The sequence below is a fragment of the Rhizophagus irregularis genome, chromosome 6 (genome assembly GCF_026210795.1).
Source record: "Rhizophagus irregularis chromosome 6, complete sequence".
Taxonomy (NCBI): Eukaryota; Fungi; Glomeromycota; class Glomeromycetes; order Glomerales; family Glomeraceae; genus Rhizophagus; species Rhizophagus irregularis.
In genome coordinates, this window is record NC_089434.1 from 5,282,772 (window position 1) to 5,296,695 (window position 13,924).

Below are 13,924 nucleotides of genomic sequence, written 5' to 3' on the forward strand. Positions count from 1 at the left end.
CTATCGGTCCTCATACGACAAAAAAAAATATATATATAAAGACCCCTTTCTTCCCACGAACTGATTTTTTTTCTCTGCCATATCATTATACTTTGATCTAAATCATTAAAAAAAAATCGTAATCATTACATTTAATCTAATTATAGGAAAAAAAAAATATTATTAATAATCATAATATTTTAATTGTGGAAATAAATAAAGGTATAAAAGAACGTCTTTTACCTTATTGTATTGTTTTTTTTTTATCCTTTAACAAATTTTGGTAAAAATGCGTGGAAGAAGACCTTTCAAAATTAAGAAAATAAGCTTAAGACGCTTATCTACAACAAATTTAACCTCTTACAACCATCATCAAACAAACTCAATGTCACCACATCGTCATCACCGTTATCGTTCAAGAAGGAACAAGTCTAGACGTTCTTCTTATTCTAATTATTCAGATAGTCGTTCACCAAGTCAACAAAGAGGACGTTCGACTACAAGACATAATAGGACTAATTATTCAGATAGTCGTTCACCAAGTCAACAAGGAGGGTGTTCAACTACAAGATATAATAGGAATGATGGTATGGTTATAATATAATAATTATGTTTTTTATTTTACATATTTTGAATATAATGTCATGATTTCAATTTACAGATATCGAAGCCCTAAGCAGAGCTATCACTGCACTTACGGAAGAAGTTCGGACCCTCAAGAAATCTCAAACAAGGAACGACCTACAAGCTGAATGGCCATCAACCCCTCAGACAACACCAGTTCCAAGGAGTAGACAAAATACATCACTCACGCCAGAACCAGAAACTGGATATCGTCGACGTGCTCGGGTTTTGCTTGAAGATATGGACGAAGATCAATATAAGTTGTTCCATGTGAGTATCAAGTAACTATTGGTTATTCAGCAAAATTTTTTAATCGATATTTTTTTATAAAATTAAGGATGAGGTCGTGCAGATACTTAGCGGTCTCGATGATTCATTGCAATTGGATCATACCAAAAAATGGGTAGAAATTGCACCACACGTTTCAAAACACATCATGAAGGAGATCGCTAGAGTCTTGACCGGAAGGTTTCAATACAAAGATATAGAATTGAAATGGGTCTTACAGAATCTACACCGCCATCGTAGAGAAAGCTGGATGGTTAGCCTTGATCCGGATAAGACTAGATTTGAAAAGAAGAGAAAAGGAACGAATTCTCGAAGAAAAGATGTAAGTACTGAAGACATCCGAAATATGAAATTAAAATCCTTGATCTTGTTCCTTTCTATCCTAATCACTAATATCTGATTGCAATAGAAAAAAGAGCGACGTCAGAAAGGCATCGAGCATATGTTCAATATTAATGATGCCTCGCTTAAAGAATTTCAACCGTCATCATTATCTTGGGAAGAATTCAAGGAAGACTGTGAAACCATATTTAATGAAGGAGGATTCCACAGTGATGAAGTTTCTGAAACTGATGAAGAGCTCACCAAAAAAGAAATCGAAGATCATGTTCGTCCTAAGCACAAGGGGGAACCAAAACTTAGAGGATAAACATGTTCTTCATGTTTACGACAAGCCCCTGGAGGTCACGTCGTGTAAGTATCAAATAAAACAATTGTATAGTTATTGTATACATTTGCTTATTATCTCTTTTTCATTTTTATAGGGACGTAAATTACTTCGCTTGGCTGACCGAGTTGGTGAGAAAATAAGTCATGTAAAACTTTCACGACATCGTTGGTATGATGATAAAACGTGGATCGACGAGTCAAAACCGCCTGAAGGTGCCCCTGATTGGTCGATATCACAGTCGTACGGATCCGACGTACAACCACAAGATGAGATCGATAATATCGATAATATTAATGATGAACCTAACGAACTTCGATGAACAGGTTTAATTAATGCATTAATGCAATGTTAGATTTAAAAGAGCACGTATATTAATAATAATTTGTAGTTTATATTTTTATTACGCAAGAATGATTTGTAGTTTATTTCTATATAACAACGATTAAATATAGCAAGCAAATGTATTACTGTAAAATTGATTAGTATATTGCTATATAATATATTGCAACGAATAGTAATAAATTGATTAAAACAATTTGAAATATCGTGATTTCAATTACTGCCCGGCGTGTATTGTATCGTTTAACGATACTTTATGATAACCCAAATAAATACTTAAATATTATATAAATATAAGTAAAATATCAGAAATCCGATATTAACATAATATTTATCCGATTTGCACCTTATAGTTTATTAAAACTTCAAAAGATTCAGTTATTAATTTGGTAAATATTGGGCGTTTATTTGTAAAATAACAGAAACCCGATTCTTCACCAATAGAAATCCAATACTTATGAAGTATTTATGCCCGGTTGTATCCAGAAATGCAACAAGAACCTGAGCCCAATCGGGAATAAGTATCGGGATTGTATAATATATATATCTGTGAAGAATTAGTGAAGAATCGGGTACCTGAATTTTCTCTGATATGTTGTCATTCGACCAGTGTTATTCTGGCTGAAATTGGAATATTAATCACATAATTTTCTTATATACTGAACTTTTTCTGAAAAAACTTAAGGGTTTGGTATATAAAAAAATTTTTCTTTACTAAATTCTACTATATACTAAACTTTCACCCTCAAACTATGGGTTTGGTATATTGAAATTTGACTGTAAAATAAAGTTATTAAGTAAAACAAAAAATATTTTATTTTTGTATTGCCAAACTTTTCTACTATAACATTTTTTATAAGTTTCCATTTTATTTTACAGTGACTTACAAAAGTAACTGACTATGTATTATTTAAATTATTAATTATTTGAATTTTAAAACAATTTAAATCCAATTAAAACAAAAAATTTAAAATATAAATAATATATAATATTAGAGTTACAATCTGGATGATTAACAGATCGTCACATTTTAATAATTATATGCGCAATCAATCAAATAAAGGAATAATTTTTTTTGAGATATTTTGTAAGTATATTTTAATATAAACTTAAATATCTCCTTCAGAAATAAAAAAAAAGAGATAAATTAGAAAATTCATCAAAAATCAGAAATATTCATCTGTATAGATAATAAAATTTAATCTGTCTGAATTATATTTCATTTTTAATATTTAGTCAATAGAATAATTCATTTTTTTGGGTCGTCCTATAATGTTAGATGTAAACCTTAATAGCCAATACATAATTTAGAAAATGTAGGCATTGTTTTTCAAAAATAGATGAGAAATATTTGAACAATTTGTTCATCCATTAATCATCCAGATCGTAATACTATATAATATGATCTATTAAAAATATAAATTTTAATAATTAGTTTTTTTTAATTATATAATATTTTAAGCAAAAAAATCTGGTCAGTTTCTTTTATCACCTTTTAATATTTTTAAAAAATCAAAATTTTCATAAAATTATATTATGATTTTATAAAAAAAAATGTAAAATTAATAATTAAATAGCTTAAATTATTAATTAAAACAAAAAAATTCAATATTCTTTAGAATAAATTAATTTATTCTTTTAATGAATATATTTAAAATTATTATACACTGGCCTACAAAAAGTATTCAGATTTTTTTTTTATTTATAAAATTTATATGTAAAATTTATAATTTTATGTACATATAAAAAATTTTTTCGTACTTATTAATTGACAAATAAATTTTATTATATTAAAATATAAAATATAAAGTTATTATACGAAAAATATTATAGCTAAAAAATTAATATTTAATATGGCCACCTTTGGCCTTAATTACTGCTTTAACCCGATTAGGCATACTTAAAATTAGGTTATGGCATGTTTCAATAGTGATTTTTCGCCATTCCTCTTGTACTGCCCAATTAACTTCTGTTTAGACTTAAACAAAGGCTTTCTTTTACGAACCTGATAATCCAAATAGTTCCACAGGTTTTCGATCGGGTTTAGATCAGGGCTCTGTGCCACCCAGTCTAAAATCGGAATACTATGCGTTCTCATCCACCAAACACTGTAAGTTGAAGTATGACAAAATGCTCCATCTTGTTGAAAAATGGAGTTAGGTAATTGTCAACCCATGGGATAAAATGGTTAGCCAGAATATTAACGTATTCATCAGAATCCATATTTCCCTCCACTACAACCAAAGGACCAACTCCATGCCAACCAAAACACCTCCAAAACATTACTGATCCTCCCCCAAACTTAACTGTAGGTTGAATACAATCTTTATTGTATGTTTCTCCAGGACTTCTCCATACTCTTGCTCGACCATCTGATTGAAAAAGAGCAAATCTTGACTCATCTGACCATACCACTTGTTTCCACTCCTCTATCCAATTTTTTTTCTTTACACCATCTCAAACGGTCAGTTCGATGTTTTGCAGTCAAATGAAGTTTTTTTTGGACAGTATAACTTCCAAGACCTTCACTATGAAGGTAACTTCTGACTGTATTATGGTGTAAAGTTGCGTCAAGACTGGTATTTAGCCTGTTTGTCACATCACCTAGAGGAGAAAACCGGTCAGTTCAGATGATACATTTTAAAGCTCGGGTATCACGTTCAGTGAGAACTTTTGGTCTTCCAGAACGTTTCTTAGGTTCTGTAGAACCTGTTTCTTTATACTTTTTTATAATATCATTTACAGTACTGGTCGGAATACCAAACTGAGTAGAAATAACTCTTTGCCTGATACCACTAAGATATGCGCCAATAATTCGTTCCCAGTGGGTCTTTGAAACTTCTTTTCCACGCATTTAAAACTAGAAGAGGAGTGAAAAATAAATATTTTGTTATCTCCTTTATTTATATGTGCGATAGGGAGAAATCGCCGATTGTAACACAGATGCGCAAAATCACGTGATGAAAATCCGAATACTTTTTGTAGGCCAGTGTATAATATATAGATTTACAATTTTTTTATAGTTTTTTTTTTAAATAACATTACATCAAATAATTTTATAATTCTTCTAGTTAAAAGGAATTTTCTGAAAAAAAAAAAGCCAACAGACTCTAATGATCTTCATTTTGTCATATAATGTAAATCAATTTTTATATATATTAATTATGTCGATCACTTTGATCACATAACTTTGTTAAGATTTTCCATTTTTAAAAAATCTTGGCGTGAGACCTTATGCACTTAATGTACTATAAGAAACCTTATACTACGACTATTTTTGACTGCTCTACAATTTTCTTAATATATCAAAAAGGATTTAGAATGTCATTTTTTACTTTTATTTGTAACATATTATAGGGGTACGACATAACGCAGGTGCGTTAAAAAGCAAAACCCTATTATTTAATCTATTTGATTTCTAAAATAATATGACTTCTTGTATAATTCTATTGCTTTCTCATGAAATAGATAAACATGTATTGAAAGAATACAGCAGATTACAAAGTATTATTAAAATTTAATTATTCATCTTTAGATCATACTTAGAAAATATGAAAAATGGAAATGAATTTTTTCTTCTAAATTGTGTGTACCCAATTTTTCTCTAATTCTAACATATCATATGCTTTCATCGTTCAAGTTGGGAAGTAACTCATGTACACATTTTGAATGTTTCAAATGACTGATATTATTCTATTTGATTGAACGTATCAAAATTAGATTTTCATTATTTAGAGAGTTACTTATATAAGAAGTTTATAACCATAAATGTTACCATGACGATCTCTATATTTAACCTTTTATGCCATTGAACTAGTGAGACGTTTCATTGTTTGTTGGCGTATGCATGCAGCTATCGGTTGTGCCCACTTTTTAAAAGTATTACTATCATTTTCCTGATAATCTCATTCTGTTGCATATTTTTCTTTTTTTATAGAACGATTGAACTTCTTCTGAATTAATATTTGCACTAGAATTGGTATTTACAAAATTTGAAACTGAGCTGTAAAACTTAAATCTAATTTTTCAACTCGGTATAAAAAATTTTACACGTATAAATTGAAGATAACGTGTGAATTTTTACATGATAAATTGGTTACATAAATAATGCTTGATTTTAAACCCTGCACAAAATTTTTTTATTGTTGAACATATACATCTGCATTATGCATATCAAGTACAAACTTTATTAATTTTACTGTTTTTGTCCAAAAAATAAGTTCTTTTATCGTTAAATGCATATTTTATTATGCTTGATATAAATGGTAATATTTAAATTCGTCATTTTTTTTTTTATAAAGGGCGCAACAAAAAAAAAAAAAAAAAATCGTAAATTTTTATAAATAAAAATTTATTCTCGTAATATGAGTAGCGAAAAAATTGAAACTCAGAATAATGATACTACATCAATAGAAATTTTAGATGATAAGGATGATATAAGAGAACTTAAGGGTAATATGCAAGAACTTGAGGATGAAATTGAAAACCACGAGAAATCAATTTACCGTATTTTAAAAGAAATTCCGGAGAAAGATGATCTTTGGAATGAAATTGAATACCACAAGAAATCAATTTACCGTATTTTCGTTCCTCAATATATGAATGATACTAGTTCAAATGATGATTATGTTGTTACTTATAGTTATGACCATGATTCATTCCTTGGATGGCCAATTAACATTGATGAAAAGAATAAACTGAATGAACTGCAACCTGATGTTTATGTTAAACTTGTCCCACTCAACAATCTCTTACCATATTTAGACGATTTTGTACTATTAAGTAAAAAAATCATGTCACTTTATTTATATCGTAAACATTGTAAGTATTTTATTTTTGATTCAAAAAATAAGTAAATTAATTTTATGATTTAATTAATAATAATTTATGTTGCAATTTTTAGGGCTTATTGATTTTAATAATGATCGTACTGGTGATACCGGATTTCTTGAACTAGAAAATACTGTTAATTGTGTAGATTCAGATAATGGACATGATGGACGTGACACTATTGGATTTCTTCCTAATGGAGATTTAATTCAAGTATCGCTAATTAATAAAAAAATTTACAAGTACTGTTTAGAAAATAAACCAAAAAATAAAGGTTCTTGGAAATGTTCTCAAATTTATGATCTAAAAATTCCCAAAAGTTTACGTGGTCAATATACTACCTTACGTAGTTCTATATGTCAAGAAAAGTTATTTCTAATTGTTAATGATCATAAAACATTAATAATTCAAATTGATTTATCGAATATGACTTTTGAAAGACAATACATTTCAGAGGGATTCATACTTGATGTTTTTCTATGTAACTCAGATGGGGCTTCTTTTTATCGTAAACCAATAATAATGAATAAAAATCAAACGTTATTTGCGATAGCTGATGATTATACTTACATATTTTCAATGGAAAATGGAATGTTGATTTTAAAATATAATTGTTAGTATTAATACATATACTATATTATTTTAATATTTTTTAATTTTTATATATTCTAATTATAATTTATTTTCGTAGATGGTGAAGAGAATTCTCCAGTTGAATTTATATCTTTGGAAGATAATTCCGAAAGATTAGTCATTAATCAACATTTCTCACTCGAACATAAACTTTTAGATCCTTATCAACCTTATTATGAAATTGATATTTCCCAAGATTTTAATAAAAAAAGTGTGATAACTAAATCAAACAAAAAAATTTGCATTGACAAAAATGGTAACGTTTGTATTAAAAATGGGTTAGAATTGAAACAATTAACAAACAAGAACATCTATAGGAATAGTATTTACTATACTTTATTTACTTTTAAGGTTATACAAAATATGCTTGACGATATCATCAAACAAGTGGAGATTAAAAAGGTTGCATCATCTAAAGAGTTTGTGTTAAAACATAACTTTAAAATTAATAATGAAGGTCTTTGTCAACTTTATCTTCGTAATAATTTTAATTCTGTTACTGATAATGTAATACCGAATATTGATTATTATAATGATGAGATTACACTTAGAAAATCAACTGGTAAAGAAATAAAGTATATTAAAGTTCCTCATATACTTTCATATGAACTATTAAACGACCAGAATTTGGTATTAATTAATATGAGAGGAATTGATATTTATTCAATAAATGAGTTTGGGCTTAAACATCAATATTTTTGGCATAATGATGAATGGGATCGTATTTATAAAAAATTCATTAAAGATCATGGAAATAAATTTAATGCAAGTTTTATTGATAAATATTACAAGCCACTTTTTATAAATGTTTATAATAGTGAATTTAATGATTCAAAATATTTAATACCATTATCAAGATTAAACTGTAATGATGCGAAGGAAATAATCGAAGATTTTATAAATGATACAGTAGCATTATCAAGATTTGGATTAGAAATGTTGAAAATGGCAATTAGTGACAAAATTGATTATCAACTGATAAAACAATTAGCTACAGGTATTATAGATAATGAAATGGCAATTTCAAAATTTGGAACAGAAATTTTAAATATAGCATTTAAAGAAAATTATCACGATGTTGTTTATCAAACCATTGATAAAATTATCAAATCAACTCAAGATTATTCCGAAACTTACATGACTTTTATTAGTTTATTCTTAAAAAATTTATGTGAATATTACCCTGATTCCATAGTCAAATACATTTTAAGTACTTCTATTATATTATCTCCTTATTGCAATAAAATTAAAAATTCAAAAAATACATCACTTTATTCATATTCAAAAAATATTTACGTTAAGGAATCAAATATGGATAATAATTATTTTAAGATTATATTATCATTTTTAAAAGAATTATGGATACGGGAAGAAACACAAACAGTTAGTTTTATAGTTCCTTTTCCTCGTATTTGTGAATATAACGATAATCCTTGGAATAAATTTATATATGAACCGAAATCTATTCTCTTTTGTAATATAGATGGTGATCATCTTTATAATTGGTGGAATTTTGCCGCAATTGTTGATTATAAGTGGAAAACTTTTGGATGGATTTATTATTATTTGAATTGGTTCTTTTATACAATTTTTTACATTTGTTATTCATTAGCTTCTGCATTAGATCAAAATTCTATCCCTGATTCTTATTTTAAATTACTTTTTATAATTTCCATTGTACTTGGTTCAATATTTTTAATTTTTGAAATTCGTCAATTTTTATGGAACACAAAACTTTATGTTAATGATGTATGGAATTTATTTGGTAAGTAATACTAATATTTATTTTAATTGCTTTATATTAAGAAAAATATATGATATATATATATATATATAACCTGATTTAATTTTTACTAATAGATATAGGGTCATATCTTTTACCAATTATAACCGCAATTTTATGGTTTATTAATAAAAGCCTACCTTCTTGGCTTACAGCAATATCTATTATATTAATAAGTTTTAAATTTTTATTATTTTTCAGAGTAATTAAATCATTTGGAATTTATTTTGCCATAATAATTGGTGTTGCAAAAAAAGTTTTTCCATTCTTGATGCTCTTATTTTTTATTATACTTGGTTATGCTCAAGCATTTTTCATTATTCTAAAATCAACCAATGAAAATGATGATAATGATCCACAAAACCTAGCAACTAAATACGATTTTATTAATTCGGATGGAACTATTAATAATACAACAAAATTAATTCAAGAAACTGATTCAAATACGAATTTATTTAATTGGTTTCCAACTTCTCTTTTAGCCGTGTATAAAATCCTTACCGGTAATAATTTACTTTATTTATAAACCATTTTTTTTTTAAAAAAAAAAAAATACTAAATAATTTCTAATACAATTAATTATAGGTGATTCTGGGTCTTTAGCATCATGGACTTATCGTGATCATCACACAATGACAGTTTTATTAGTTACCTTTACATTTTTCACAGTAATTTATCTTTTGAATTTATTTATTGGATTGCTCAATATAGCTATTGAAAAATATAATAAAGAAGAAGAATTTTTACTTCAAAAAGCAAAGGTAAATTTTTTTTTTGTTTCAGTCATATCTGGTAATTATATTAAATCTTTTCGTTAACTAACATTTATTTTATTTTATTTTTTTTTTTAAGATTATTATGGAAATTGAATTATTTTATATGTTTCCATGTTGGAGAAGCGATAAAAAATGGTTTCCAGATTGGATGTAAATGTTAATTTATTTATATTATAATTTCTCAGTTTTTGTATATATATTTTTATTAATATATTTTATTTAAATATTTTAGTTATTATGATGTACCTGTTACAAAAGTTCGTAAATTAATTAATGCAATTAATAATGATAAAGCTGTATTTGATTATCCACCATTTATCAGTAAGAAATTGGAAGAGTTGGTAGTACTTACTAATGATAATAAAAAACAAAATAACGAAGAACATGATGATGAAGGAAACAAAAATAATAAACTAGTGGAACAAAAAGAACCTACAAAAGAAGAGCTTATACAACAAAATAATCTACTTAAAAAACAAATAACTGATATTAACGATCTTGTTACTGAAGTTCGTAAATTAATTAATGCAATTGATAATAATAAAAAGCAAAGTAATGAAAAACATGTTAATAAAGAAAAACAATATAATAAACCAGAGAAGCAAATAGAACAAACAAATGAAGACCTTACACAACAAAATAATGTACCTAATCAACAAACAGATGACCTCGATCCTTTTAGTACAGATGAATTCAATCCTTTTAATTTAATTAAAAAGATTGAGGGTAAACAGTCTCTTCCTCCAACTATCATCGATAGTGTGAAAAAGTTAGCAGTAGAAGAACAAAATAAAAGATTATCAGAGAAGCAAATAGAACAAACAAATGAAGACCTTATACAACAAAATAATAAAGACCTTACACAACAAAATAATGTACCTAATCAACAAACAGATGACTTTGATCCTTTTAGTACAGATGAATTCAATCCTTTTAATTTAATTAAAAAGATTGAGGGTCAACAGTCTCTTCCTCCAACTATCATCGATAGTTTGAAAAAGTTAGCAGTAGAAGAACAAAATAAAAGATTATCAGAGAAGCAAATAGAACAAACAAAAGAAGACCTTACACAACAAAATAATGAAGATCTTATACAACAAAATAATGAAGACCTTATACAACAAAATAATGAAGACCTTATACAACAAAATAATGTACCTAATCAACAAACAGATGACTTCGATCCTTTTAGTACAGATGAATTCAATCCTTTTAATTTAACTAAAAAGATTGAGAGTGAACAGTCTCTTTTTCCAACTATCATCGATAGTGTGAAAAAGTTAGCAATAGAAGAACAAAATAAAAGATTGAAGGAGAAAAAGTAAAGTATTAAGGAATTAAAAACAATAGTATTAATGATTAAATTGATAAAAAAATTACTGTTTCTTCAAAGGATTTTATTTAATTAACATGCCAATTAAAAATAAAGATAAAAAACAAAAATTACAAGACTCTTAATTTATCTCTGTAAGCATCATGTAAATGATTATTGATTTTTTTGACATTTTAGTTACATCGCTACAATGATAATTTTTAGATATTTATAAAAAAATTTAAGACATATTGTACTAAAGTATACAAAATAATAATACTATATAACTAAAATAATATATATTAGTATTTTTATGTATATTATTTTATGCTGTAATTATACGATACAATGCAAGCCCTATGAAAAATTTTCATTGAAATTTATCCAATATATAATTAACACAAATTTATATAATATTCATTTTCAAATTTAGCCCATTTGGAACATTTTTTACATGTATAAAGTTGTACAAAAATTAAACAGTTTGTACATCAGGAAATTTAAAGATCGATAAAATTATATAAATTTATAACTTTTATATAAAGTTAAATAATTTTTTATATAAAATTTATATATTTATAAAAATATATAAATAATAATATTTTTTAATATAAAAGTTACTTATTTTTTTACGTAAAATTGCATATTTATAAATCTATATATAGATTATAATAATTCATAATTTTATTTTAAAGAATAAGTAGAAAATTACATAATTTTACATAAAAATGTATGTATAAAATTTTGTAAAAATGAGTATAATTTTTAAAATTTTTACACAATATTTTGCATATTTTTAGCTACTAGTTATTAATTTATAAAATTATGAACAATATGTACAGTTCTATCAATACTTCAATTGGTACAATATAAAATTCATTTACAAAAAGTCAGGAAATTTTTTTTCTATCATATTTACAGGAAAAATTACTCAATTGTATGGATCATCAGTTCCCGTTCCAAAGATCTGCTCCTTCATAATCGTGTTACCAAAACATGTTTTAAATTCTCATACAAAAAATACAGATTTTTTTTAGCCTTTATGTTCCATATGAATATAGACATACAAACAATACTCTTTGTAGTCTCCCTAGCTCCATCATTATATTCCGCAATAATGTAGATCAATCTAGAAAAGGTTACAAAAATACAGTATGTTAAATACCATTCCAACGATTCATCATCTGAATATAAACCAATCAAACCTCACTGACCAAAAAATGCAGTTATCAACATATACAAAAAATGGAGTAATAACGAAATTAAACAGGTTTACAGCCACCAACAGGATATTACTTACACAACTTCTTATCATCATTATCAGTTTCCAAAATCACATCGATCGGTATCAAGCAACATACTTATGTTAAGGTTTTCAGCTCTTGGTCTATCAATAAAGCACTACGAAAACTTTATGTAACAAATCACTGATGTTTACACGTTCAATTCTTACCTACACAATCAACCAATTCAAAAGATCTTTGACATTTTTCTTTAAAAACCCAACAATTCAACCGAAGACGTCACAAGTGAGCGGAAAACCAAACTTCACTCATACTGCATCAAAAGCGCCAATCACATTTTACCATGTGGCAACTGGCAACATCACTCTTAATAAGATCCGTTCAAATAGACGGGTAAAATCCTAAATGGTAATTAGTGTTATTCATGTCGTGACATTTCAGACACGAAACATTTGGTAAATTATATAGTTCGGGTAGTATTTAACATTATCTCTGAACACAAACCTATACTCAAACAGCTGATCTTGGAACACACAGAATACTATGACATATTTCTTAGATGATGATTTAGCAATGCTTCCTCTCTTCGTACCTAACATTGATGAGAAACACGAATTTATTTGCTCATATACCAATTTATTCCCAGTGCTTACTAATCTACTCTATTGATATCTATACAAACACGCACTGGTGCAGCGTGTCATTTTATTATTCCTATACAACATTATGCCCGCCTTGATAATATGGAAAGATTACATTGACAAACTCAAGCAATGGGAACGACAACATGGTATTACCATTCGTTGCAAGAAGCTCTATTACAAAAAATGACGTCATCGCCTTCTAATGACACTGTAATGCCAGAATTTACCTAGTGAATTATTAAGTGTAGGGTTTATTTTTTTAATTTTGTTTACTGCGTCCACAATGATGTTAACGAAATTTATTAAGATGATATTTTAATCGTTTATTGTTTGTGTATTTGTTTATTTATTTTTTTTATCGGTAAACGCATTTTTTATTTCTGTAAGTGTAGAAGAACAAGTTCCATGTTAAATACAATAAAATACATTGAAATTTAGTCAATGCTAAACGTATTCCTAAATCTCTCCATACTGAAATCTCCGTATAATAAAATGAAGTAAAGACTAATGAGCTGAAGAAAAAACAAAACAATAAATTATACAAGAGAAATAAAAAATCTACGAGACTACAGATTCACGATCGCTAAAAAACCCAAAGATATCTATAGCCCCCAAACCACTACAACTAACTATGAATGAACCAGGCTAAATCGCATCTTACACACTATAAGAACAACACATCATCCCTCTCCAGAATCTCCTTTGATGCCCAGAACCTTCACACCTCAAGGCATTGAAGACAACATGTACTCTGTTTAGTAATTCACCTGCCCAAAAAAAAAATTGTTATTATGGTCATGTC

The 13,924-nt window shown here is 27.0% G+C and overlaps 2 protein-coding genes across 2 annotated transcripts; both read left to right on the forward strand.

Annotated features, from left to right (window-relative positions):
• Positions 1-268: 268 nt before the first annotated feature.
• OCT59_026785 (uncharacterized protein) lies at positions 269-1,880 on the forward strand (the record flags this gene model as incomplete). Its single annotated transcript, XM_066143445.1, has 5 exons — positions 269-566; positions 641-873; positions 941-1,213; positions 1,301-1,498; positions 1,656-1,880. 5 exons carry the CDS (start codon positions 269-271, stop codon positions 1,878-1,880), a joined length of 1,227 nt encoding a protein of 408 aa, XP_065992964.1.
• A 4,384-nt stretch (positions 1,881-6,264) lies between these two features.
• OCT59_026786 (uncharacterized protein) lies at positions 6,265-11,247 on the forward strand (the record flags this gene model as incomplete). Its single annotated transcript, XM_066143446.1, has 6 exons — positions 6,265-6,721; positions 6,804-7,343; positions 7,422-9,128; positions 9,858-9,907; positions 9,999-10,072; positions 10,155-11,247. 6 exons carry the CDS (start codon positions 6,265-6,267, stop codon positions 11,245-11,247), a joined length of 3,921 nt encoding a protein of 1,306 aa, XP_065992965.1.
• Positions 11,248-13,924: the final 2,677 nt, after the last annotated feature.